Source organism: Haliotis rufescens, unplaced genomic scaffold (genome assembly GCF_023055435.1).
Source record: "Haliotis rufescens isolate VD_foot unplaced genomic scaffold, xgHalRufe1.0.p SCAF_5, whole genome shotgun sequence".
NCBI classification, from domain to species: domain Eukaryota; kingdom Metazoa; phylum Mollusca; class Gastropoda; order Lepetellida; family Haliotidae; genus Haliotis; species Haliotis rufescens.
The window spans coordinates 42,359,885-42,385,259 of record NW_025964223.1 but is presented as its reverse complement, the minus strand read 5'-3'; the positions used below and the strand labels follow the sequence as shown (position 1 = coordinate 42,385,259).

Below are 25,375 nucleotides of genomic sequence, written 5' to 3'. Positions count from 1 at the left end.
CGTAGGGGCGGTCGGGTAGCCTAGTGGTTAAAGCGTTCGCTCGTCACGCCGAAGACCCGGGTTCGATTCCCGACATGGGTACAACGTGTGAAGCCCATTTCTGGTTTCCCCCGCCGTGATATTGCTGGAATATTGCTAAAAGCGGCGTAAAACCATACTCAACTCACTCACTCACTCACTCTTATCGCGTAATTATAAACTTGGTCTTGATATGTAGTTTCATCGAAGTCTGTCAATATTAATACCTGTTATACATTCGTCCCTTCAGGACTTCCTTCAACATTAAGCTTGCAGGTCGTGATGTGACGACTATAAAAACAATGTAGTCTAACGCGTTAACCCGCTGGTTGAATGTTATACAATGTGTTAACATTGTGTGCAGAAAAAAGAACGTAACACTTTTAACCAGTGTATACGTTTTTAAAACTGGGACACCCAGCAGTATACAAAGCCAGCTGACGGCCAGGCACCATGAGGGTTAAACCCCATTTCACCTCACCTAAAACCACTGCTGCGAAGTAACATCATGCTGATAAGACGCAGCAAATGTTCATTCATCTTACGTGTTTTCAGTACAGTTCCCCCTGGGATTCCTGGGTAAAATTGGTTCCCAGTAACCTTTGTTTATCGTAAGAGGTGGCAAATTGATAGATCGGTACCTTGCTTGGTTGTGCACACGTAGTCCAACGATGTGGAACGTTGCTCGTAATATCAATCACTAGTCCAGAATCGATATTTAGACCGCTATGATATATCCTATTCAACATTGATAAGGACCTCAGCATTGACCAAAGATGACTATCTTGGTCCCAAACAAATGCTGAGTAGTAGTAGCTTAAATATTGCTGACTGCAGCGTTTGAAAACAACATCATTGAGGACAATGTTTTATTTGAACACATTAAGCTACAAGAACACAATCCTTTTTGTTCCAAGCTGTATTCAACAAACTATATATTTACTGAGCACGATCAAACAATCTTTCATTTTCACTATTAACCCCAAAAATGAGGTTTGGTTAATTTCCACAAAACAAACCATTTAATTTTTATTACAGGTAATCATTATATTTCTGAAAAAAACTTCATTTAAACACGTGGGAAACATTAATGTGAAGTTAGAAGGCTATATACATGTGGATAATTGATATTTATACACGGCAATATTTACGCAACACATAAGGTTAAAGTATAATAGCTGTACATATATAGGATTCACAAGGCAAGAATTGTGTGAAACAAGACTGACTGATATGGACTAGTTCATTGGTAGACAGTATCGTATGTATATTATGTTTGATTTTTGGATCATCATCTTGGTTTTGGATGACAAATGTGTTGTCGATATCACTCAGGCCTTATACTGTAACCTTATGTTGTGTAAACATTACCTTGTGTTAACATCAATTATCCACATGCATATTGCCTTCCTACCAAGTACTTCACATTTCTGTTCATCACTTGAGTGATAACGGTGTTAGTATCTACACCGAAATGTCGCAGTCATTGTAAGAAAGAAGTTGTATATACATTGAACTATCTACATTGGTCATCACATCAACTTCTAAATGCCATTTAAATAAGTTACCCTAAGTCAGTGTTTATAAAACCCCATGACAAACAAGTTTCATTTGGAACTTTATTGCATGCTACTGTCCGGCTTACTGGGGGCACGGGTGGCCCAGTCCACTAAGGCGCCGCGATTCGCTGTGAAGAGTTGCGTCCCTTGGGCACGCCAGAAACCTATGATTGTGGGTTCGAATCCCGGTTCGCCACAATTATGTTTCAAGGTTTGTCAGCACCATACCCGTGCTCGTGGGTTTCACCGAAGTGGTAAACGTCTGAAACCTGCATCACTTCGGGCTTTCCTCACACATTAAGCTGACACGCCGTGATATAACTGGAATACTGTTAAAAGCGGCGTCAAACCCAACTCACTCACTGTCCGGCTTACTAATCAATAACCTTGTGACATGATTTATTCATGCGCAGATTCCAGGAAAACTGGCAAAATTTAGGTACCATTTGTGTGAGATGAGAGTACTTTTTTCGATTTAGAATGACGTATGATACAGAGGTTATACCGCTTGTATGTTATGGAACATTACATATCCCCAAACACACTCACATGATAACCTTCACTGATCTACCGCTTTTCCACTTTTAGTCTTATTGGCGTCTTTGGTGTCAAGAAACTACTGTTGGTGAAGATGATTTTTTCCTGAAAAGGAAGCAGAACTCTTTTCCATGAGAGAGAATGTGTGATTTGCGTGTCGAAATATCCCAGAACTTCTGACTATAACGATACCGTTACAACAGATCATGAGATAAGAATAAACACCTAGTGCCAGAAAGGACAGTGACATCAAGACAACTTTGCAAACTGCAAAGAAATAATTAAAAAAGCAAGCAAAAAAAGAAGACATAATATCAAGTCTTACTGCACCTAATTCCTGATAATTTGAAATCGAGGCACCGACAACGATGACTTCAAGATACTTTTGTTGACTTTTTAATACTTATATGGATGCGGAAGAAACACACGGGTCTCGAAAAAGAGATGAGAATACAACGCAGACTTTGTAGTTGATCTATACTACAGATCCAATCTCATTAAAATCAGACCTTAGTTCTCGCTGTGGCTAAACAAAGATCTGAGGACATCCCATTACGGGTCACGTCAGAACGACCTTTCGCGAATTTTGACCGACCAATGAAATGACCGACAAGAAATCGACATTAGCCAATCAGAAGGCAGCTTTCTCGAGCTTTACGACACTAGTTTCAAACTGTCGACTACCCTTCGAAACATATTTTGACGTATTCTCGATTAAAAAAAATTAAAACTGATAAGAAGAATATTCTGGAATGGCTTATATATGGCCTAGATAGTATGGATATAACCATACAACCCGTAAATGTCGTTCGGAATACCCCGTGTTACATATTTCGTGGTTGCATGATTAGAAAACACATTCCGACTGTGACTTTCATGATCTGGTAAGCGACGCTCTGATTGGTTGGATGAAAGGTCGTTCTGACGTGACCCTTAATGGGATGCCCTCAGATCTTTGTTTAGCGACAGCGAGAACTAAGATCTGATTTTAATGAGATTGCTACAGATCAAATATGTAGTTATGAAATTACCAGATTTGTGAAGTACGGGGTGAAAGTGTAAAAATTTGCGAATACCTGAGTGTTCTTCGTCGTGCTGAACTTGACCGCCCTCAGGACTTTGATTATTGCCACTTTCAGTTCGAACACCGCCAGTTTCATCCCCACGCAAACCCTTGGACCAGCTCCAAACGGAATGTACGCCATCGGGTGTCTCTCCGTGTGTTCAGACCATCTGGAAAATACCCAAACAGTACAATGCATGTGGGACAGAAAACACCAAATTACATACAAAATGAATTCTAACAAATGTCGACAATCCTCTTATTGGGGGTACTCCAGGAGACCTTTTTTGACAAGCGAGTACATTGAAAGCATTACTACAACTGTGTTTCAGTATGATTGGAATGGTGACTGTGTACTGGCAGTTACTGAAGTCTTGAAATGTTTGTTGTTCAACGCCGCACTCAGCAATATTCCAGCTATATGACGGCGGTCTGTAAGTTATCGAGTCTGGACCAGACAATCCAGTGACTGACATCATGAGCATCGATCCACGCAATTGGGATACGATAACATGCATCAACCAAGTCAGCGAGCCTGACTTCACGATCCCGTTAGTCGCCTCTTACGACAAGCATAGTCGCCTTTTACGGCAAGCATGGCTTGCTGAAGACCTATTTTACCCCGGATCTTCACGGGTCTTAAAGATGATGCCATTTTTTTAAAGATGATGAACAATAGAAACATGGAAGAAAAAAAATAGGCCTGGTCCTATTTGGATATTTCGGTCTATTTCACTAATTTTAGTATACTCACGTACTTGTTTATATTATGAGTCAAACGAGTTCGAGTGAGAGAATAAAACTTTTATAACCATATAAAAATGTTTTTTTTATCTTTAAAAGATCCCATTCATCGTTGCCCGAGAAGAGTCGTTATTAAACCATGGTTAACGCACTTGAAGAATAAAGAGACAAAGAAACGCACAGCCTGAAGAACAAACTGGAATGACGACAGTCGTGGAATTACCTGTTCGGGTTGAATGTCTCCGGGTCTGGGTAGATGGCAGGGTCCCTGTGGATGTGGAAGATGGGGATGTAGACGCTGCTTCCCCTTGGGAACGTCACGTCCTTTATGGTCCGTGTCCGCGCGGTTTGTCTGTTCACCCTGTGATAGAAAATGGACATGATAACGTGGCACATTGTTACTACCTCTGTACTGCATCCTTGGGATTTCCGGGTAAAAATAGCTCCCCCAAATCCCATTCTCGTGATAAGTACCGACTACTTAGGATGGATGGTGACCTGGTTGGTGGTACTCCGGTGATGTGGATCGTTGCTCATGCTATCAACCACTGGACTGCCTGGCCAAGTCTCGATTATTTACAGTGCTATATGATTTAGCTGAATATTAAGCGTAAAATAACATTCATTCACTTTCGCCTGAATGCATGTTTAAAAGAGGCCTCATGACTCGGGTTCAATTGGCAGTCCGAGCAAATTTCAACCTGTCTTTCTTTACTTCCTAGGGGCCGTCGGGTAGCCTAGTGGTTAAAGCGTTCGCTTGTCACGCCGAAGACCCGGGTTCGATTCCCGACATGGGTACAATGTGTGAAGCCCATTTCTGGTGTCCCCCGCCGTGATATTGCTGGAATATTGCTAAAAGCGGCGTAAAAACCATACTCACCCATCTTTACTTCCTGACAATACGTACTTTTGTGAGTTGTTTCTCTAACGCCACTCTCAGCAATATTACAGCTACATGGCGGCGGTGTGTAAATAATCAAGTACAGGCAAGACAAACCAGTGATTGATATTATGCAACGATCCGGTTGTCGGATTGGATGTGGAAGCGACCTTTATAGTATTCTCACAACTGTATAGCCTAAAGAGAATGTATCAAACATGAAAATCTAAATACTATGTTTAATACTACTTTAATCATCTGCGATTTCATGATGTGACCCTGGCCAGAGAAAGCTAGAACAGTATTTTCGTCTTTGAATGTTATTGTACAACCGGCTCTCCGCTGATCGACAGTGATGTTTGGGAATGTGGACTTTGACTAGGAGAACCTGTCCACGACTTAGCGAAGGAGCGGGGAACAAGGTCACGAACGTGCTAAATGCCGGTTTTCCTCATCGCCGTGGTGCCATACATCTTAACGGTTACCTATTGTTTGATAGAACGTCGCGTTAATCACTTCTAACGTGACGACTTCACATAAGCATAAAGTCAGTTCCATTTTGGTATTCTTTTAAGACCGCTTCCATTAACCGCCTTTGTTACCCGTCAAGATCCGGGGTAGGATAGGTCTTCAGATACTCATGCTTGCCGTGAGAGGCGACAAACGGACTTGGGTGGTCAGACTTGCTTAATTGTTTTGATGCATGTCATCGTATCCCAATTGCGTGGATTGATGCTCATGATGTCAATCGCTGGCTTGTTTTTGTCCTCCACACTCGATTATTTACAGACCGTCGTTATAGCTGGAATATTGCCGAGTGCGGCGTTAAACAACAAAGAAACAAACTAATCGTCTATGTACAATGTCTTGCAAGCGAAGGCTCCTCCGTGGGCATAACTAAGAGAATGTGAAGGTGAAGGACATTACTAAGTGAAGGTGAAGGTGAAGGACATTGCTAAAGGAAGGTGAAGGACATTACTAAGTGATGGTAAAGGGCATAACTAAGTGAAGGTGAGGGTGAAGGACATTACTAAAGGAAGGTGAAGGACATTACTAAGTGAAGGTGAAGATGAAGGACATTACTAAAGGAAGATGAAGGACATTACTAAGTGAAGGTGAAGATGAAGGACATTACTAAAGGAAGGTGAAGGACATTACTAAGTGAAGGTGAAGATGAAGGACATTACTAAAGGAAGATGAAGGACATTACTAAGTGAAGGTGAAGATGAAGGACATTACTAAAGGAAGGTGAAGGACATTACTAAGTGAAGGTGAAGATGAAGGACATTACTAAAGGAAGGTGAAGGACATTACTAAGTGAAGGTGAAGGTGAAGGACATTGCTAAAGGAAGGTGAAGGACATTACTAAGTGAAGGTAAAGGGCATAACTAAGTGAAGGTGAGGGTGAAGGACATAACTGAGGGAAGGTGAAGGTGAAGGACATTACTAAGTGTCTGCGTTTAAGGAACATGCCACAGCATGTTCCTAATTTTGTTTTCTGGACGAAACGGTGTAGTCTAATGTGTGAGTGAGGATGATTTGGGTTTAACGCCGCTGTGAAGTGTATTCCAGTTATATCACGGCGTGTCAGCTTAATGTGTGAGGAAAGCCCGGTGATGCTGCCCTCAGACGTCTACCACTTACGAGCACGAGAATGGTGCTGACAAACCTAGGAACATAATCGGGATGAACCGGGATTCGAACCCACGATCAAAGTTTCTGGCGTGCCAACCGCTTCCGTGGTCTAGTGGTAGAACGTCGACCTGGAGAGCGGAAGTTCGGGGGTTCGATCCCCGGTTGCGTCATACCAAAAGACGTTAAAAGATGGTATTTGTTGTTACCCTGCCTGGGGCTAAAACAATGACTGGTCGTCTGCGGCATGGTATTCTCAGTGGGCTAGCACTATCAAACTGGCATTAATCCAGACGCACGCACGCACACACGCACGCACGCACGCACGCACGTACACACACACACACATATTTCACCTCACCTCACCTCACCTTCTGGCGTTCCAAAAGGACGCAACTCTGCACAGCGAATTGCGGCGCCGAAGACGACTGGCCATCCGTGCCCCCTCTTAACGTGTGCATTCATTCAACCTGATTTGACATTTTAATGTGTTTGAGGATATTTACCCGAATATGACAGGATACAGACGTAGAACTTCCTTCACGACCTGGTCCAGGTAAGTCAGCTCGCCCACGTTGTGATATGTCGGCTCTTCCTGAAAAGAGAGAGCGAAAATTGTTTTCCGGCACCGACAACAGTCTAGCTGGATCACGATGCTGGCCTGCGTCTTGTATTCGAGTAAATTTTAATGTTGAAGTTTTTCCTTCCTTCAATAACCTTGAATCAAAAATACAATTTCGTATGTTTCATTTTGAAGGATTATACGAATCATATCTTGAATATGTTTTCAGACAATGACAAAAACGTTAATTGTTCGGAGAATTCCACCATTAGCGATTACAAACATCTTTGATGTATAGCATTCTTTGAAAAATAAATTTGTTTAAAGAACGGCTCGTTGAAAAGGTTGGTTGGTTTGTTTGTTATTTAACGCCGCACTCAGCAATATTCCAGCTATATGACGGCGGTTTGTAAACAATCGAGTCTGGACCAGACAACCCAGTGATTAATATCATGAGCATCGATCCACGCAATTGGAATCGATGACATGCACCAACCAAGTCCGCGAGCCTGACCGCCCGATCCCGTTAGTCGCCTCTTACGACAAGCATACTCACCTTTTACGGCAAGCATGGTTGCTGAAGACCTATTCTGACCCAGATCTTCACGGGTCTCGTGGAAAAGGAGACAGTTTGTGCCATATAATAGATTGGATTTCCTTTCAAGATTTCAATAACTGACATCATTGTGTCTCACAGTGAGATTGACCAACCAGAGAGCAGAACTACTGACCCCACATGAACCCGTATACCGTCAGTAAAAATCCAAGATGATTGTTACTGACCTAATGGGAGACCGTCAGTAACAGCCATTTTGGATTTTCCAACATCCACATGAACATTCTGGTAAAGAAATTCGTTATTCGACACTGTTTTGTGTTTTAATATCATTAATTGTGATGTGTAAGGACGTTAATGTGTTTTTTTTATCACGTTCGTGACTTTAATAAAGATTATATAAAGTTAAAATGATCAACAAGGTTTAACCCCTGAGGTTTGAAGAGTAGTCTCCCTTTGATCCTTAACGTTGACCCTTAGGTTGTAAGTGTTAAGTTTTGAGTTTGACGTTTTGACATGACATGTGCGACAAAGGTAGTAAGTAGTGTAAACGTTTCGTCATAATAAATTCGTTATGGTATCTTTAGTTGCCGTATACAGTGTCATATAAGGTTAGCAGATAAATATTGGGCGAGCATACTGATAGTATTCTTAAACAATTCCCACCATACGAGAACATGGTTGTAGTAATGTAGTCTGTGTTACTCCCTGCGCATGGCGAAATAATCTGCCGTAACGTTAAAGGAGGCTTGGATCATACCAACGAAATGAGTGAGTATTGTTTTACGCCGCTTTTAGCAATATTCCAGAAATATCATAGAACGGAAAATCGGCTTCACACATTGTACCCATGTGGGGAATCGAACCCGGGTCTTCGGCGTGATAAACCAACGCAGTAACCATGAGGCTACCCCACACCAATTAAAAACACTAGAAAGTTCGAGTGATTATTATGTATAACAATCAATTTATAGTTTTTACATATAAAGGTGAGGTGAGGTGAAATGGGGTTTAACGTCGCGTGCAAGATTATTGCACTTATATAGCGACGTGTATGTACGTGTGTGTGTTTGTGTGGCTGCTTGTACTAGTCCGGACTGATGCCGATTTATAGTGCTACATATACCATGAGATACAATGCCGCAGTTTAACATGAATACCCCACTCAGACACAGTATACTGACTCCGAGCCGACCAGTCATTGTTTTAGCCCCTTCATGCCGAGCGCCAGACAGGGTAACAACAAGTACCATCTTTTAACGTCTTTTGGTATGACGCGGTCGGGGATCGAACCCCGGACCTTCCGCTCTCCGGGCGGACGCTCTACCACTAGACCACGGAGGCGGTCTTACATATAAAGACAATCTTGCACTTACTTCAACGTCAGAAGGGCATGACATTGATATTGATTAAACTGTAGACTCAAGTTTATGAGTGAGTGACTTGTGTTTTACGCCACATTGGACAGTATTTCATTGATATCATGATGTGTCAGCTCGATGTTGTGGAGAAAGGCTGATTTGACGCAGGTCTTAGATAATTACCACTTTGGTGAAACCCACGATCACGAGTATGGTGCTGACAAACCAAGGAATATAATCAGGGCGATTCCGGGATTCGAACCCGCAATCACAAATTAAGCTTCTTGAACGCCTAAAGGAAGCAACTCATATCAAAGTGTGGCGCCTCAGATGGACCGCTCGTGCCCTCAACAGCATATGAGGATGAGTTATGCAGAGTAGTTTATCCTCACCTGGTCCAGATGTTGATGTATTTCGTCCACCACTTTCCGCTGTATATCGGGGTGAACCGCCAGAGAGTGGGCCAGGAAGTTGAGGGTGGAGGCTGTGGTCTCGTACCCCGCTATGATGAACATGAACATCTGGCCCAGTATCTCATCCCGGCTCATTTCTGGAGTATATATATATGTTATAGCCAAAGTGTCAAATCATTCAATGTGTCAAATGTGTTTAACTTTGGAAAGCTGCCTAAATATTTAAGCCAATTTACAAATTGACTTGCAAATATGTCCATTTATTTTATGATAATGAAAAGAATACAAAAATAATTGTAAAATGACTGAAATATTTAGTCTAAATTGTCTAAATGATAATTTCAATCATTTTACACATTGACTGTAACATATATACTATGGTAACGGCGGTCAAATTGTAACCCTAAAGGTTCTGTTCCTTTTGTTGAACAAATCATACCCTGTTTGTTTCTAAGGTCATATTAAGTTATGTGTACTACTTAACCTTTGTTATGTATCATGGAAGGATAAAAGTATCCCTATCAAAACTGGAGTAGTATATATCATGGGCGGATACAGCTTTTTTGAAAAGGGGGGGGGGGGGGGGGGGGGGGTGTGTGTGCACAATTAGGATCTATTTATTGTTTTTGGTGTAATTTATACAGAAATAAAGAATTTTTTTAAATAAAAAGGTGTGTGTGTGCACCCCCCCCCCCCCCCCCCCCCTGTATCCGTACAACGTACTGATAACAACGTCTATCTCCAGAACCACAGGTAACGAAGTTACTCGTCCGTGTCTCTGTCCTACTCGACAGTAACCGGACTTCGGAAGTTACATCTCTGTGTAGATAGTGAAAATACAGTGTACGGGCAACTCATGAAAATATCTTCTTTTCCATGTCACTCAATGAGAGATACATCATATTTCACTAGACACATGAAATAGCCTCTATATATTTGAGAAAAATAACGCTTTATATATTTCGTGAATATAAATCGTTCTGATAATAAGATTGAAATGATCGTGTTATATTTTTTATATATCAGCCACTTCTTGTCTAGGCCAGACTCCGCCATAAGTATGTCTCTATGACGTTGCACGATACACCATGATCGCATGCTGTTACTCTGTTGAATATATTAAAAAAGCTTACTTTTGATGGTTTTTTGGTTTGCGTCGGATACATCTATGTTTTCAGCGTCAATCAACAGTTGAAGGAAGTCTTTGTTCTGGAATCATATCAAGGACACTGCAGATCTGAGTTTGATAAGGACGTGTAAAGTAATAGCAAGAGTGAGTGAGTTGTGATTAACGCTGCTTTTAACAGTATTCCAGTTATGCCATGGCGTGTCAGCTTAATGTGGGAGGAAAGCCCGAAGTGATGCAGGTCTCAAACGTTTACCACTTTGGTGAAACCACGAGCACGGGTATGGTGATGACAAACCTAGAAACATAATCGGGGCGAACCTGGATTCGAACCCTCATAGGTTTCTGGCGTACCCAAGGGACGCAACTCTGCACAGCGAATTGCGGCGCCTTAGACGACTTAGCCCCTTGTGTCCCCGTAAGCGTAAGAAGGCTGCATTATGCTCAAGTCCATTAATGTTCTCGATGAAATCATACCTTGACAACCATTTACAAACACACCATTATTGATATCCGACTTTGTGTAAGTGTCTATTGGGAAGGTGTCACATTTAGTTATAAGAACATGTCCATGTGTTCGATATGCTCATTTTCCAAAAGTTCCTCATATTTTCTTTTTAAGATTAAAAGTGCATGGTTTTAAAATTGGTTGAGGACGGACCTTATTACCTTTCTAAAATAATAATTTGAATTGAAATATAATTCATTCATAAATTTCAAATTATCGGTGAGCATTTTTTGTTGTGTCGTTTTATTTTAGATAGACCAGGATCCGCTGATTGGAGGTGCGAATCCCGGGTCCTCCTTAAGTAGGATGTTCGGGGTAGAGACTTCCTAGAGTCGTGACCACTGGTGCTTGCACCAGTATGGCTTAGCCGCTACCAAAATCGCGTTGCACTCACTAACAAATGGCCTAACTAAATAACATACTTCTTTCTTAGGTTCGAGTCTCCTCAAGTTGAAGATGTCATCCAGCGCGCGCAAGATATACTGATATGGTTCTTTGGGAAGAATGCTGAACCCAAGTGCCCTCAACACGGGAACTGTAGATGGGAATATACCTGGAAATAAAGCATAGCTTCGTCAATATCCGACGCCTGCTGCAAAGACCAACCCAACACGTAGTATATTGTAGTTTGCATTCTTTAGTTTTCTAAACATTATGCCGCAACCATTGCGAGAATCAACATATATTATTTTGAATTGGTTTTCTTTTACTTAAAGTCCCTTGTCTTACAACCTGATATTCAGAAAATTAAATTTGTGACATAATTTTATGAAAGTATGCAAAGAGTCGACCTGGTAAATTGCCACAAGACTTCGGACATGGTGTATTTCTTAAAACAATCATATTCAACAAACACTACGGGAAATACTTCCAGAAATATTTATCTCCTTCACCATGAAAATTAACCGAAGCTTTCACAATGGAAATACAGCCGGACACCGTTATCTCAAATGTACGGATATCTCGAACCTAATGTCCATTCCCGCCCGACTATATAAATACATAATATAAATCTGACCTCATATCTCGAGATAACGAGATAAAACTACTTAGCGTCATCTCGAACCACTGACTCTGTCCCAAACTGATTTCATCATATAATTTTGTACCCATATCTCCTAGTTGGCATTTGCCACATAAACAGTTTTGAGAAGCGCAAAGAACATTTCGCTTAGCAGTGAACAATTCTCTTAGATATATCTAGTACCTTTCCTTACACAATCAGCTAACATGGCTGTTACAGTACAGTTTGGCCAAATTGTTACTTGATCTGTCTGGCTATCCATGCTAGGTTCGAGTTACCGGGGTCCGACTGTATCAATTTTACCTTCTTGACTCAATTTAAATCATGTATTTTCATATTTCATTTTTTGCAGTGATTATTTTGCTGGAAAACAATACAGAATGAATTAAAACATAAGAGTGATCCACACTATCAGATGGGAATACGATGGATGATGACTCACTGCTGCTGAAGTGGGAGAAGGCTCCTTTCTTCCCAGGGCGAATCAGCTGCCGTAGCTTAGAGTATATGACGTCATTGGTGTCGGTGTAGAGGCCAAATGCTGCTTTGACAATCACCTCCAGGGAAAACTGACCAAAATGCCTGTTGATTAAATATTTAGTGATATTCACCATAATTTCAAATGAAATACAGACGCATAACATGCTGCATGCTTGACATGAGCTATAGCAATATTTTATCTGTGCGGGGTGGCTAAATAGATAGAAGAGAGTTAGAATTGGGCCACAGTAATCTGTAAGTAAAGCGATTGACTAGTTCTGCTGTAAGTAAAGTGATTGCAAGATGGTTCCAACGCTAAGTAACAGATAACGTGTGATGTAAGTAAAGCGATTGACTAGTTCTGCTGTAAGTAAAGTGATTGCAAGATGTTCCCAACGTTAAGTGACGGCAACGTGTGATGTAAGTGAAGCGATTGACTAGTTCTGCTGTAATTAAAGTGATTGAAAGATGTTCCCCACGTTAAATGACAGACAAGGTGTTATGTAAGTAAAGCGAGTGACTAGTTCTGCTGTAAGTAAAGTGAGTGCAAGATGTTCCCAACGTTAAGTGACAGACAAGGTGTACTGCAAGCAAAGCGATTGACTAGGTCTGCTGTAAGTAAAGTGATTGCAAGATGTTCCCAACGTTAAGTGACAGACAAGGTGTACTGTAAGTAAAGCGATTGACTTGTTCCGCTGTAAGTAAAGTGATTGCAAGATGTTCCCAACGCTAAGTGACAGACAATGTGTACTGTAAGTAAAGCGATTGACTAGTTCTGCTGTAAGTAAGGTGATTGCAAAATGTTCCCAACGATAAGTGACAGACAAGGTGTACTGGAAGTAAAGCGATTGACTAGTTCTGCTGTAAGTAAAGTGATTGCAAGATGTTCCCAACGTTAAGTGACAGACAAGGTGTACTGGAAGTAAAGCGATTGACTAGTTCTGCTGTAATTAAAGTGATTGCAAGATGTTCCCAACGTTAAGTGACAGACAAGGTGTACTGGAAGTAAAGCAATTGACTAGTTCTGCTGTAAGTAAAGTGATTGCAAGATGTTCCCAACGTTAAGTGACAGACAAGGTGAAATGTAAGTAAATCGATTGACTAGTTCTGCTGTAAGTAAAGTGATTGCAAGATGTTCCCAACGTTAAGTGACAGACAAGGTGTAATGTAAGTAAAGCGATTGACTTGTTCTGCTGTAAGTAAAGTGATTGCAAGATGTTCCCAACGTTAAGTGACAGACAAGGTGTACTGGAAGTAAAGCGATTGACTAGTTCTGCTGTAATTAAAGTGAGTGCAAGATGTTCCCAACGTTAAGTGACAGACAAGGTGTACTGGAAGTAAAGCAATTGACTAGTTCTGCTGTAAGTAAAGTGATTGCAAGATGTTCCCAACGTTAAGTGAGAGACAAGGTGAAATGTAAGTAAAGCGATTGACTTGTTCTGCTGTAAGTAAAGTGATTGCAAGATGTTCCCAACGTTAAGTGACAGACAAGGTGTACTGGAAGTACAGCGATTGACTAGTTCTGCTGTAAGTAAAGTGATTGCAAGATGTTCCCAACGTTACGTGACAGACAAGGTGTAATGTAAGTAAAGCGATTGACTTGTTCTGCTGTAAGTAAAGTGATTGCAAGATGTTCCCAACGTTAAGTGACAGACAAGGTGTAATATAAGTAAAGCAATTGACTAGTTCTGCTGTAAGTAAAGTGATTGCAAGATGTTCCCAACGTTAAATGACAGACAACGTGTGATGTAAGTAAAGCGATTGACTAGTTCTGCTGTAAGTAAAGTGATTGCAAGATGTTCCCAACGTTAAGTGACAGACAAGGTGTTATGTAAGTAAAACGATTGACTAGTTCTGCTGTAAGTAAAGTGATTGCAAGATGTTTCCAACGTTAAGTGACAGACAAGGTGTAATATAAGTAAAGCAATTGACTAGTTCTGCTGTAAGTAAAGTGCTTGCAAGATGTTTCCAACGTAAAGTGACAGACAAGGTGTACTGGAAGTAAAGCGATTGACTAGTTCTGCTGTAAGTAAAGTGAGTGCAAGATGTTCCCAACGTTAAGTGACAGACAAGGTGTACTGGAAGTAAAGCGATTGACTAGTTCTACTGTAAGTAAAGTGAGTGCACCATGTTTTCATAACGTTAAATGACAGACAAGGTGTAATGTAAGTAAAGCGATTGACTAGTTCTGCTGTAAGTAAAGTGAGTGCAAGATGTTCCCAACGTTAAGTGACAGACAAGGTGTTATGTAAGTAAAGCGAGTGACTAGTTCTGCTGTAAGTAAAGTGAGTGCAAGATGTTCCCAACGTTAAGTGACAGACAAGGTGTACTGTAAGCAAAGCGATTGACTTGTTCTGCTGTAAGTAAAGTGATTGCAAGATGTTCCCAACGCTAAGTGACAGACAATGTGTACTGTAAGTAAAGCGATTGACTAGTTCTGCTGTAAGTAAGGTGATTGCAAAATGTTCCCAACGATAAGTGACAGACAAGGTGTACTGGAAGTAAAGCGATTGATTAGTTCTGCTGTAAGTAAAGTGATTGCAAGATGTTCCCAACGCTAAGTGACAGACAATGTGTACTGTAAGTAAAGCGATTGACTAGTTCTGCTGTAAGTAAGGTGATTGCAAAATGTTCCCAACGATAAGTGACAGACAAGGTGTACTGGAAGTAAAGCGATTGATTAGTTCTGCTGTAAGTAAAGTGATTGCAAGATGTTCCCAACGTTAAGTGACAGACAAGGTGTACTGGAAGTAAAGCGATTGACTAGTTCTACTGTAAGTAAAGTGAGTGCACCATGTTTTCATAACGTTAAATGACAGACAAGGTGTAATGTAAGTAAAGCGATTGACTAGTTCTGCTGTAAGTAAAGTGAGTGCAAGATGTTCCCAACGTTAAGTGACAGACAAGGTGTAATGTAAGTAAAGCGATGGACTAGTTCTGCTGTAAGTAAAGTGATTGCAAGATATTCCCAACGTTAAATGACAGACAAGGTGTACTGGAAGTAATGCGATTGACTTGTTCCGCTGTAAGTAAAGTGATTGCAAGATGTTCCCAACGGTAAATGACAGACAAGGTGTACTGGAAGTAAAGCGATTGACTTGTTCCGCTGTAAGTAAAGTGAGTGCAAGATGTTCCCAACGTTAAGTGACAGACAAGGTGAAATGTAAGTAAAGCGATTGACTAGTTCTGCTGTAAGTAAAGTGAGTGCAAGATGTTCCCAACGTTAAGTGTCAGACAAGGTGTACTGGAAGTAAAGCGATTGACTAGTTCTGCTGTAAGTAAAGTGAGTGCAAGATGTTCCCAACGTTAAGTGACAGACAAGGTGTAATGTAAGTAAAGCGATGGACTAGTTCTGCTGTAAGTAAAGTGATTGCAAGATATTCCCAACGTTAAATGACAGACAAGGTGTACTGTAAGTAAAGCGATTGACTTGTTCCGCTGTAAGTAAAGTGATTGCAAGATGTTCCCAACGCTAAATGACAGACAAGGTGTACTGGAAGTAAAGCGATTGACTTGTTCCGCTGTAAGTAAAGTGAGTGCAAGATGTTCCCAACGTTAAGTGACAGACAAGGTGAAATGTAAGTAAAGCGATTGACTAGTTCTGCTGTAAGTAAAGTGAGTGCAAGATGTTCCCAACGTGAAGTGTCAGACAAGGTGTACTGGAAGTAAAGCGATTGACTAGTTCTGCTGTAAGTAAAGTGAGTGCAAGATGTTCCCAACGTTAAATGACAGACAAGGTGTAATGTAAGTAAAGCAATTGACTAGTTCTGCTGTAAGTAAAGTGAGTGGAAGATGTTCCCAACGTTAAGTGACAGACAACGTGTAATGTAAGTAAAGCGATGGACTAGTTCTGCTGTAAGTAAAGTGAGTGCAAGATGTTCCCAACGTTAAATGACAGACAAGGTGTACTGTAAGTAAAGCGATTGACTTGTTCCGCTGTAAGTAAAGTGATTGCAAGATGTTCCCAACGTTAAATGACAGACAAGGTGTACTGTAAGTAAAGCGATTGACTTGTTCCGCTGTAAGTAAAGTGATTGCAAGATGTTCCCAACGTTAAATGACAGACAAGGTGTACTGTAAGTAAAGCGATTGACTTGTTCCGCTGTAAGTAAAGTGATTGCAAGATGTTCCCAACGTTAAATGACAGACAAGGTGTACTGTAAGTAAAGCGATTGACTTGTTCCGCTGTAAGTAAAGTGATTGCAAGATGTTCCCAACGTTAAATGACAGACAAGGTGTACTGTAAGTAAAGCGATTGAGAATCTGTAGTGAAAGAAGATGTACTGTTAGTAAGTAGATTGTCAAGATGTTCTCTTTGCAAAGTGATTGACGATGTGTTCGGTAAATACAGCGATTGAGGATGTGTACTCTATGCAACATTATTGACTGTGTGTTCTGTAAGTAAAGCGACTGACAAGTTCTAGTGTAAGTAAAGTGTTTGGCAAGATGTTCTCAACGTGACAGACAAGGTGCAATAATGTAAATAAAGCGATTGAGAATATGTAGTGTAAGTAAAGTGATTGACGATGTGTTCTGTAAATACAACGATTGAGATATGTACTCTTTGTAACATTATTGACTGGGTGTACTGTAAGTACAACGATTGAGATAGGTACTCTATGTAACATTACTGACTGGGTGTACTGTAAGTAAAACGATTGGCAAGGTCTAATGGGATATTATGAAGTTGACACACGACGTCACGACGGAGTTTCTAGGCCTGCAATGTCCAATTACAGCCAAACCATAACGCGCTGTTGACATATTTACTGACATATGGTTGTTCATGACATAAAAAAGTTACGTACTCTCGCAAGACAATCTCGCCTCCAGCACTGTCTGTCAACGTCTTGACCAAGTTATCAGCGCAGTCATTCAATACGTTGCCCATCTAAAGAAATAGAACGGGGAAAAGATATTTGGCTGCTTCATTAAACGTATAATACGGTTAGGATTTGGGTAAGTGACAAAAATGACGTCTGATGCAAATCCATATTTTGACTTGGATCAACGTTTCCGTGTTTCTTCAGCATGTGTTTGTGATGGGTGCCACCGACAGGGCAGGATACGCTATTTGATAGTGATTCATAAGCACATATATATATATATTTTCGGAATCATACAACGAACTCTTCCAGCAGAAATTTCTTGTGATAATTGTGAAGATTTTGTCGCTTTTATTCATAAGTATAATTCTTGTGAGCTTTATGTGTCTGATTATGGTTTATAGCTGTTGGGTAGAAGTGATGTAGGACCTTGTTAAGCTTCACTCCGCTGAAGGTGGGCGCCATGATGGCCCGCTGTCTCCTCCATGCATCCCCCCTGGAGAAGAGCACGCCGTGACGGATCGTGCCCGGAGTCAAATCTGAAAACTTCAGAATAGAGACCATCAATACAAATACTCGAACATTTACTAAATATTTACGTTCAGACTATTAACTGGCGGTGGGATAGCCTGGTGGTTGAAGCGTTCGCTCGTCACCAGAAGCCCCGGTTCGATTCCCTACTGGTTACAATGTGTGAAGCCCATTTCTGGTGTCCCCCGTCGTGATATTGCTGGGGTATTGCTTAAAGCGGCGTAAAACCATACTCACTCAAGGTTACCTGTGTCATATATAGCAGCACGGACATAACTGTTGTTTTGTGGTCGTACTCCGAATGTTTACATCCTCGATATATCAGATCATGACATATTGTATCCAACCGTGTGCTATATTTATGGAAAACAATATGGGATCGCCTATATTGCATGGAGAGTCAATGGTCATGCTTTGTTTGGTTAACCGCGATGTAACATGAAGTTTTTGGTGCGTGAATATCAGTAATATCAGACAGCGGTTAGAGCTGCAACCAATCGGCCCCGAACATGAGTCTCTGCATGATGGCTCATATGACACTGACCTGACATATATGTTTTGTTTGTTTGTTTGTTTGTTTAACGCCACACTCAGCAATATTCCAGCTATATGACGGCGGTCTGTAAATAATCGAGTCTGGAAAAGAAAATCATTGATTGCGCATCGATCCACTCTAGCCAGCGAGCCTGACCATTCGAGTTATTTAATCACCTCTTGCAAGCAAAGGTGACTGGAGTCCTATACTCATACTCGAAACATTCCACCGGTCTACTCAGTATATGTCGTCAGTATGCATGTACATCATGAGCACTGATCCACGCAATTGGGATACGATAACATGCATCAACCAAGTCAGCGAGCCTGACCACCCGATCCCGTAGTCGTCTCTTACGACAGACCTTTTACGACAAGCATGGGTTGCTGAAGACCTATTCTAACCGGATCTTCACGGGTATAACATGTATGTAACGGGTGGAGGTCATGGCACTAAGCGGGCCATATTCCCATTCCTAAATAAGTACTCCGTCGTGAATTAGAAATAATGGCCAATTCTACATACAAAGGGTACCACGACTGGCCTCGAAATGGCAAGGAATATGTGAGATCTGTCTTATAGCTCTGTCCTATATCCTGAGATGAGGTGATTCCAGCCCACATCGTCACTGAGCCACCACCACTTCGGCCGTGCCATTACATGGTAAACGTTTGATCTACAAACACGACCCGGCCATAAAACAGATTCCTTTGGTTGGCTGAGCAAACACGTCACCGTTTTGTTTACAGCAATAGGTACCTGGTAGGATGAGATGACAATGTGGTTGTTAACCACCCGGCGCCTAACATACAGTTGGGTTGTGTACTCCCCAGGGAGCTGAGAATGATTGTTGAGTGCACACTGATCCAGTGACCGGGAACAAAATTGCGCTTTGAGCATGCCCATGTGTGGTGTGGAAAATTGCCCAATATAAATGGCCTATTATTATTATTATTATTATTATTATTATTATTATTATCATCATTAATGAAAGAAGCTATGTATTATTCAGAGAAGTCTTAGATAAACTGTTACCCTTCTGTCCGGAAAATCCTGGAAGTGTTTGATGGATACTTCCTTCAGTATGTCGAGATCTTTGACGAATATGGTCGGAGTGTGTCCAATGTAAAATCTGGAAATATATGGCGCCATAAATAGGTGTGTTCATAGTGCATGCACACATCACATCACACATACCAAACTTGCATTTACATTACCATTCTACACCTTGCCCCTTTTTTAACAAGCCGCATTTGCAAATTATGAATACTTATTATTGTTCTCATCTATTCTTTACTTAATTTGCGTCCATTGATCATATCGACTGTATATTTCGTCATTCTCTGCAGTCACTTGTCGGCTTCTTACTAACCAGCTGAATGCATATCTTATCATGTATGCACGAAAGTCATCCTCGATTGTCCAGTGTGTTAAGCCTTCATTCTGCATCTTCCCGAGGCAAAGGAGTTAACTGACTATAAAAGTCCAGTTTCCACCCTTGCCGAACTAGACTGGTATTATGGAATAACGTTTTGTCTGGACTAACGAGTTTATGCATAGTCCAATCAAAATCGCGCACCGATATCAAAATCCGGTTCGTAAACTGTCGTGCAGATTTCGATCGATTGCAGGATTTGCAAAGCATGTGAATCGCCAATTCGTTGTCAGCAGATATTTTCCAAATCCTTTTATGTTTTTAATCAAGGTTCTCACGTGATTTGATGCATTTCGTGATGTAAGAATCGTTTTATCACAATATAGATCTTGATTATCGATGAGATCGTCCTGAATGGGCGCCACCATTTTGTTTGAAACAAACGCAAGTGATACGAGAGGTGGAATCTGATTGGTCCATAGGAGAGGCTTAGAAGGGACATAATTGGTAATAGCCACTTTTGGCGCTTCGATCGAGCCCAGTCATTCCAGCCTAGTTTGGCAAGGATGGAAACTGGACTGTTAAAGTCAGTTAACTCCCTTGCCTCGGGAAGTTGTCCCTCTGTTGTGATAAATACCCTGGGTTCATTAGCTTCAGGACGCGTTTGAGACGCATTTACCATCAGAATGTAAAGCAATACGAACGCATACTACATTTACTTGAAAGCTGCCAACGAAGGACAGTTAAAAGCTAACAAAAGTTTTCAGATAAAACGTAAAACAACACAGTCATTTGTTAAACACGTGCATCATAACTATAAAACGCCAATGCCAGAGAATAATCGATTATCTGCCGTAACAAATTCCAATGGGCGCGAAAGGCACAAGAGTGATGAAAAGTATGTATCTTGATGAGTGAAAATCAGTGACGACACCAGGTAATCGCGAAAAAGGTAACCAAGTCCTGCTCTACCGCTAGCAACGCCACTCACGCAATTTGCATGGAAAAAGTAATGTTTTTTGTATATCATAACTATTGCAATCCTGTATCATGGCAATATGAAAAAAAAGGACTGTTCACTGGTGCGTGTGTCCAAATGTAGCTTTGGTGTTAACCGTCAAAATGTGATTTCACGTTGGTAAATTTTTCATTTTATTTTGATCGGACAGTTCTTCGTTGATAGGTAAGTGAGCGAATGAGTATGGTTTATGCCGCTTTTAGTATTGTAACCATATGGGGAATCGAACCCGGGTCTTCGGCGTGGTAAGTAAGTGCCCAGGCAGCATACTCATTGCAGCCTCACCATTCAAAGGGTATCAAAGTGAAAGCAAATTTCATCAGGGACTGGAGATAAGCCGGCATGCCATAACTGTTGTAACGTTGAACAAAAACGTACCCGTACACGTCGCCGAATGAATGCATCCATTCCGCTAACACCTCACGAAATCCCTGGAAAACCAACATTTTGTTATTACTAATTGGTTGTTAAACCACTTGAGAGAATTCAAAATCAGTTGTGCATATATGAAACCTATTGTGAGGTTAACCCTTTACACCAATGTTAGATCCTAACCTAAGAGTTTTAAATATTTGTGCTCCACATATCAATCTATTAGTAAAGTGTCAGAACGTTAGAATGTTAAACATGTTGCGAGAATTGTAAAATGCGTGAGACAAATCCAAACCTATTAAAAGCCTATTGCAAGCATGTACTTAAAGAAGCGTAAAGTTTTCGTATGTATTCAGTTGTGGTATTCTGTTCAATAAGGGGACACGGGGGGCCAAGTCGTCTAAGGCGCCGCGATTCCCTGTGCAGAGTTGCGTCCCTTGGGCACGCCAGAAACCTTTGATTGTGGGTTCGAATCCCGGTTCGCCTCGATTATGTTTCTAGGTTTGTCAGCACCATACCCGTGCTCGTGGGTTTCACCGAAGTGGTAAACGTCTAAGACCTGCATCACTTCGGGCTTTCCTCCCACATTAAGCTGACACGCCACGATATAACTGGAATATTGTTAAAAGCAGCGTTAAACCCAACTCACTCACTCACTCACTCACTCACTCACTCACTGTTCAATATTATACTGAGGTAAAAGAGTAACAGTGCTTCATACAATGTTCAAAAAAATACATTTATTCTTAAATTATATAATGCAACTTCTAATAATCATGAAGACATCTTCCCATTTTAAGATCGTGATTTACAGTTTGCACGTGCATGTTAATACACGGCGCACAATTGGGTGTGTCTGATTGGAGCATGATACTCACACGCGTGTTTTTTTTATGTGAACGGCACACAATTATTGTTTCAGGTGCTCATAAAACACCTTTGTTAAATAACGCCTACAAAATGCCACGGCTTGCTGAAAATCTACATCAGGGCAACTCATGACTTTCCAAGGGACGGTCGTCCACGTGTGACTCCACGTCAACAAGAAAACCATATTCGGTTGGTATGTCTACGGAATCGACGCTTGCGTTACTTAACGTCGTCGGTTTGGGGGTGGAGGTGTAATGGTATTGGCTGACATCGAAACTCATTGGAGAACACAAGTCATCATTGTTAATGAGAATTTGAATGGAGTACGCTACCGGGACGACATCGTTCGATATGGGGTTCTACTCTTTGTATAGATGTAGGCACGTTACGTCACGTTGCAGCCGGTCAATGCCCTCCCACATGTTGCATGTGTTGTAACTGACATTTTGACGCATCATGACTTTGCTGTACTGGCATGGCCGTCTGTTTCTCCAGGCCTCTCATGGTGAGATGGAACGACGCATACGCCAGGACCAGAATCAGCCGTTAAAGCCAGCTCATCTTGACCAATCTTTGATTAACATTTGGAACAACATCCCCCAGGCTGTTTTTAATCATCTGTTCATTACTCCGCCACTGCCTGCCTAGCCTGCATCACCGCAAATGGTGTTCACATCTGATATTGACATTGTTAATTGAGTTCCTACGCCGCCCCTCTTCTAAGGTATATCTCTCTGATGCCAGGCATGGGCTTTGACGATGACTTTGTTAGGATAAAACTTTGATTAGACCAATAACCAGATAATATGTTATTTTCAATAAAGTAACATTTACACCACTTTATATGAAGCACAGTTATTTTTTTCCACACGTATAGTTTCATACTAGCTCCACTTGTTTTGAAAATAATATTTGTAAATACATGTGGATATTACCTTTTTCATGATTTCTCTGATGTTTCCAAGATACGGCTCTGGTTGGGGTCCCGGTATCCCGTACTCGTGGAACAGGGTGTTCCTCCATTGTCCGTAACTAAGGTGGGAACAGAAGTTCTTGTAATGTACCCTCCACCCAGGTGAGGTGAGGTGAGGTGAGGTGAGGTGAGGTGAGGTGAGGTGGATTAACGTCGAGTGAGTGAGTGAGTGGGTGAGTGAGTGAGAGAGAGAGAGAGTGAGTGAGTGAGTGAGTGAGTGAGTGAGTGAGTGAGTGAGTGAGTGAGTGAGTGAGTGAGAGTGAAACAGACACTATTGAATATATTTGGGATATATTCTTACAGCCTGAAGTATGTGGTTGATGCTATGCTAGAATCGTTCTATCTACCGTAATAAACTCTCACACAAGGCGTGTACTCTCGGTGGCTGGGACCATATTCTCCCGATACAAGTTCCCTTCACGGCTATGATAAACTTTTAAACCATTTAGGAAAATCCGTCCCAGGTAAAACTTTCCGGATTAAGGAATGTAAAGATTAACGAAATATTGCAACGTTGTACTTTTTCTTCAGTTCCATGATCTATCCACATATACCCCAATGAACGGTGCCCGGAGTAACACCGAATATGTTTCTGGGTTTGTCAGCACCATATCCGTATTCGTGGGATTCACCAAAGTGGTAGACGTCTGAGACATGCAACACTTCATGTCTCGACCCCCGCCCCCCACCCACCCTCACACACACCCTCACCCCCGTCATTAAACTTACACGCCGTGATATATCTGGAATACTGTTCAAAGCGGCGTTAAACCAAACTCACTTACCAATTATATACGACAACATTTTCGCAAATGCTAATTGGAAACAAAGCTGTACGAATTCTGTATATCACAAGGTGTTGTTTGTTTGTTTGTTTGTTGTTTAACGCTGGGCACAGCACTATTCAACCTGTATGACGGGGTCTGTATATAATCGAGTGTGTACCAGACAATCCAGTGATTAACATCATGGGCATCGATCTGTCATTTGGGATACGATGACATGCATCAACAAAGTCAGCGAGCCTGACCACCCGATCCCGTTAGTCGCCTTTTACGACAAGCATGTCTTGCTGAAGACCTATTGTACCCCGGATCTTCACGGGTACACAAGGGGTTGTTAATAGAAGGACGATTGTCATAGCAACACATTTAGTAGCCATTCAGTATATGTAGAAAGGAAATCATAGCAATTGAAAAACATGTTAACGACAAACTTACAAATAAGCCACGGAGAAGATGGTTGCCCCAGCCAGCAAGGCGTTCTGTAAGCACGCATACACGTCCATAGTGTGTTGATGTTCTCGATCTGACGGCATCATTTAATGTGGACAGGTACATTTTAATGTGATATCAATTGATAGCAATATTAATTAGAGAAGTCTGTGTGTGTCCTCCCGAGTTGATATGGATATGCAGCTCATAATGAGACTGTTGATGTCAATAGGAAATATGATTCATAAACATATGGTTTGTTTAATGAACCACCAACGGCGAGCTGTTTGTCGCGCCTACGTCAGACATGCAGCATATTGTACATGTGTTTCGGGCCGTGCATGTTGTCGAAAGTTAGACTAATTGTCTAAAACGTTTTTCACAGGAATTCGAGCATAAATAGGGGACATTCAGCCTGGGACTTGTCCAGAGTACTTGTGTAACGTTTATTTCAATACAATAGTCATGTGACATGACAAACAAATTACTATCTTTAAATTCCCATCAGTTCTATTTAGTTCTAATTTGTTGCAAAATTGAAGCATTGAGAACTGGTCCATAATTATAGCCCTTAAATGCATCTAGTCAATGAGGACTACCATCATTGGATATTTACTTGTCCTCACCGCAATTTTGTCGTCTCGGGCTAGCGGGCTAGGGTGAATTTCAAAGGCTGGATATGTTTGTGTCAGTGAATACAGTCGAGCATCGTTATCTCGAATGTACCGATATCTCGAAAATTCCTAATAAGGTACCTATACATGTTTTTTTTCAATCCTTTATGTAATACAACCACACGTGTACATCCAGTATTGTACATATGTCAAAGATCTAATTGTTATTGATCACAGCCTGCAAATACATTTCTGTTTGTCATCTAATACGTTTTGTTCTTACTTTCTTATATATGCAATCGTATTGTTATAGATCAGTAATACTGTTATTTGATCTGTCTGGATGCCCATGGCTCGTTCGCGCCATGTTCGTGATAGCGGGGTTCGACTGTAATTGAGTCTGCACCAGATGACGCTCGATCAGCCAGGTAACACATGTGTTACCACATGAATCCTCATTAAGTCGGCCAGGACTGCACTCACTAGGCACTGTGGGCATTGGAACTCCCACAGGGAGACACATTGACATGATGTATAGTTCTATATTTTAACCTAACAATTCAAGATTCACGTTTACCCATAGT

General features: G+C 41.3%; 1 protein-coding gene across 1 annotated transcript; it reads right to left on the bottom strand.

Moving 5' to 3' along the window:
* Positions 1 to 1,859: 1,859 nt before the first annotated feature.
* Positions 1,860 to 24,281, bottom strand: LOC124140091 (cytochrome P450 3A24-like). Its single transcript, XM_046507445.2, has 14 exons — positions 24,184 to 24,281; positions 22,926 to 23,022; positions 21,127 to 21,179; positions 19,391 to 19,487; positions 17,719 to 17,835; positions 17,272 to 17,354; positions 12,426 to 12,565; positions 11,382 to 11,512; positions 10,459 to 10,534; positions 9,305 to 9,462; positions 6,940 to 7,028; positions 4,145 to 4,282; positions 3,191 to 3,347; positions 1,860 to 2,219 (listed from the first exon to the last, which is right to left on the bottom strand). Exons 1-14 carry the CDS (start codon positions 24,279 to 24,281, stop codon positions 2,145 to 2,147), a joined length of 1,509 nt encoding a protein of 502 aa, XP_046363401.2. The 3' UTR covers positions 1,860 to 2,144.
* Between the last annotated feature and the right edge of the window lie 1,094 nt (positions 24,282 to 25,375).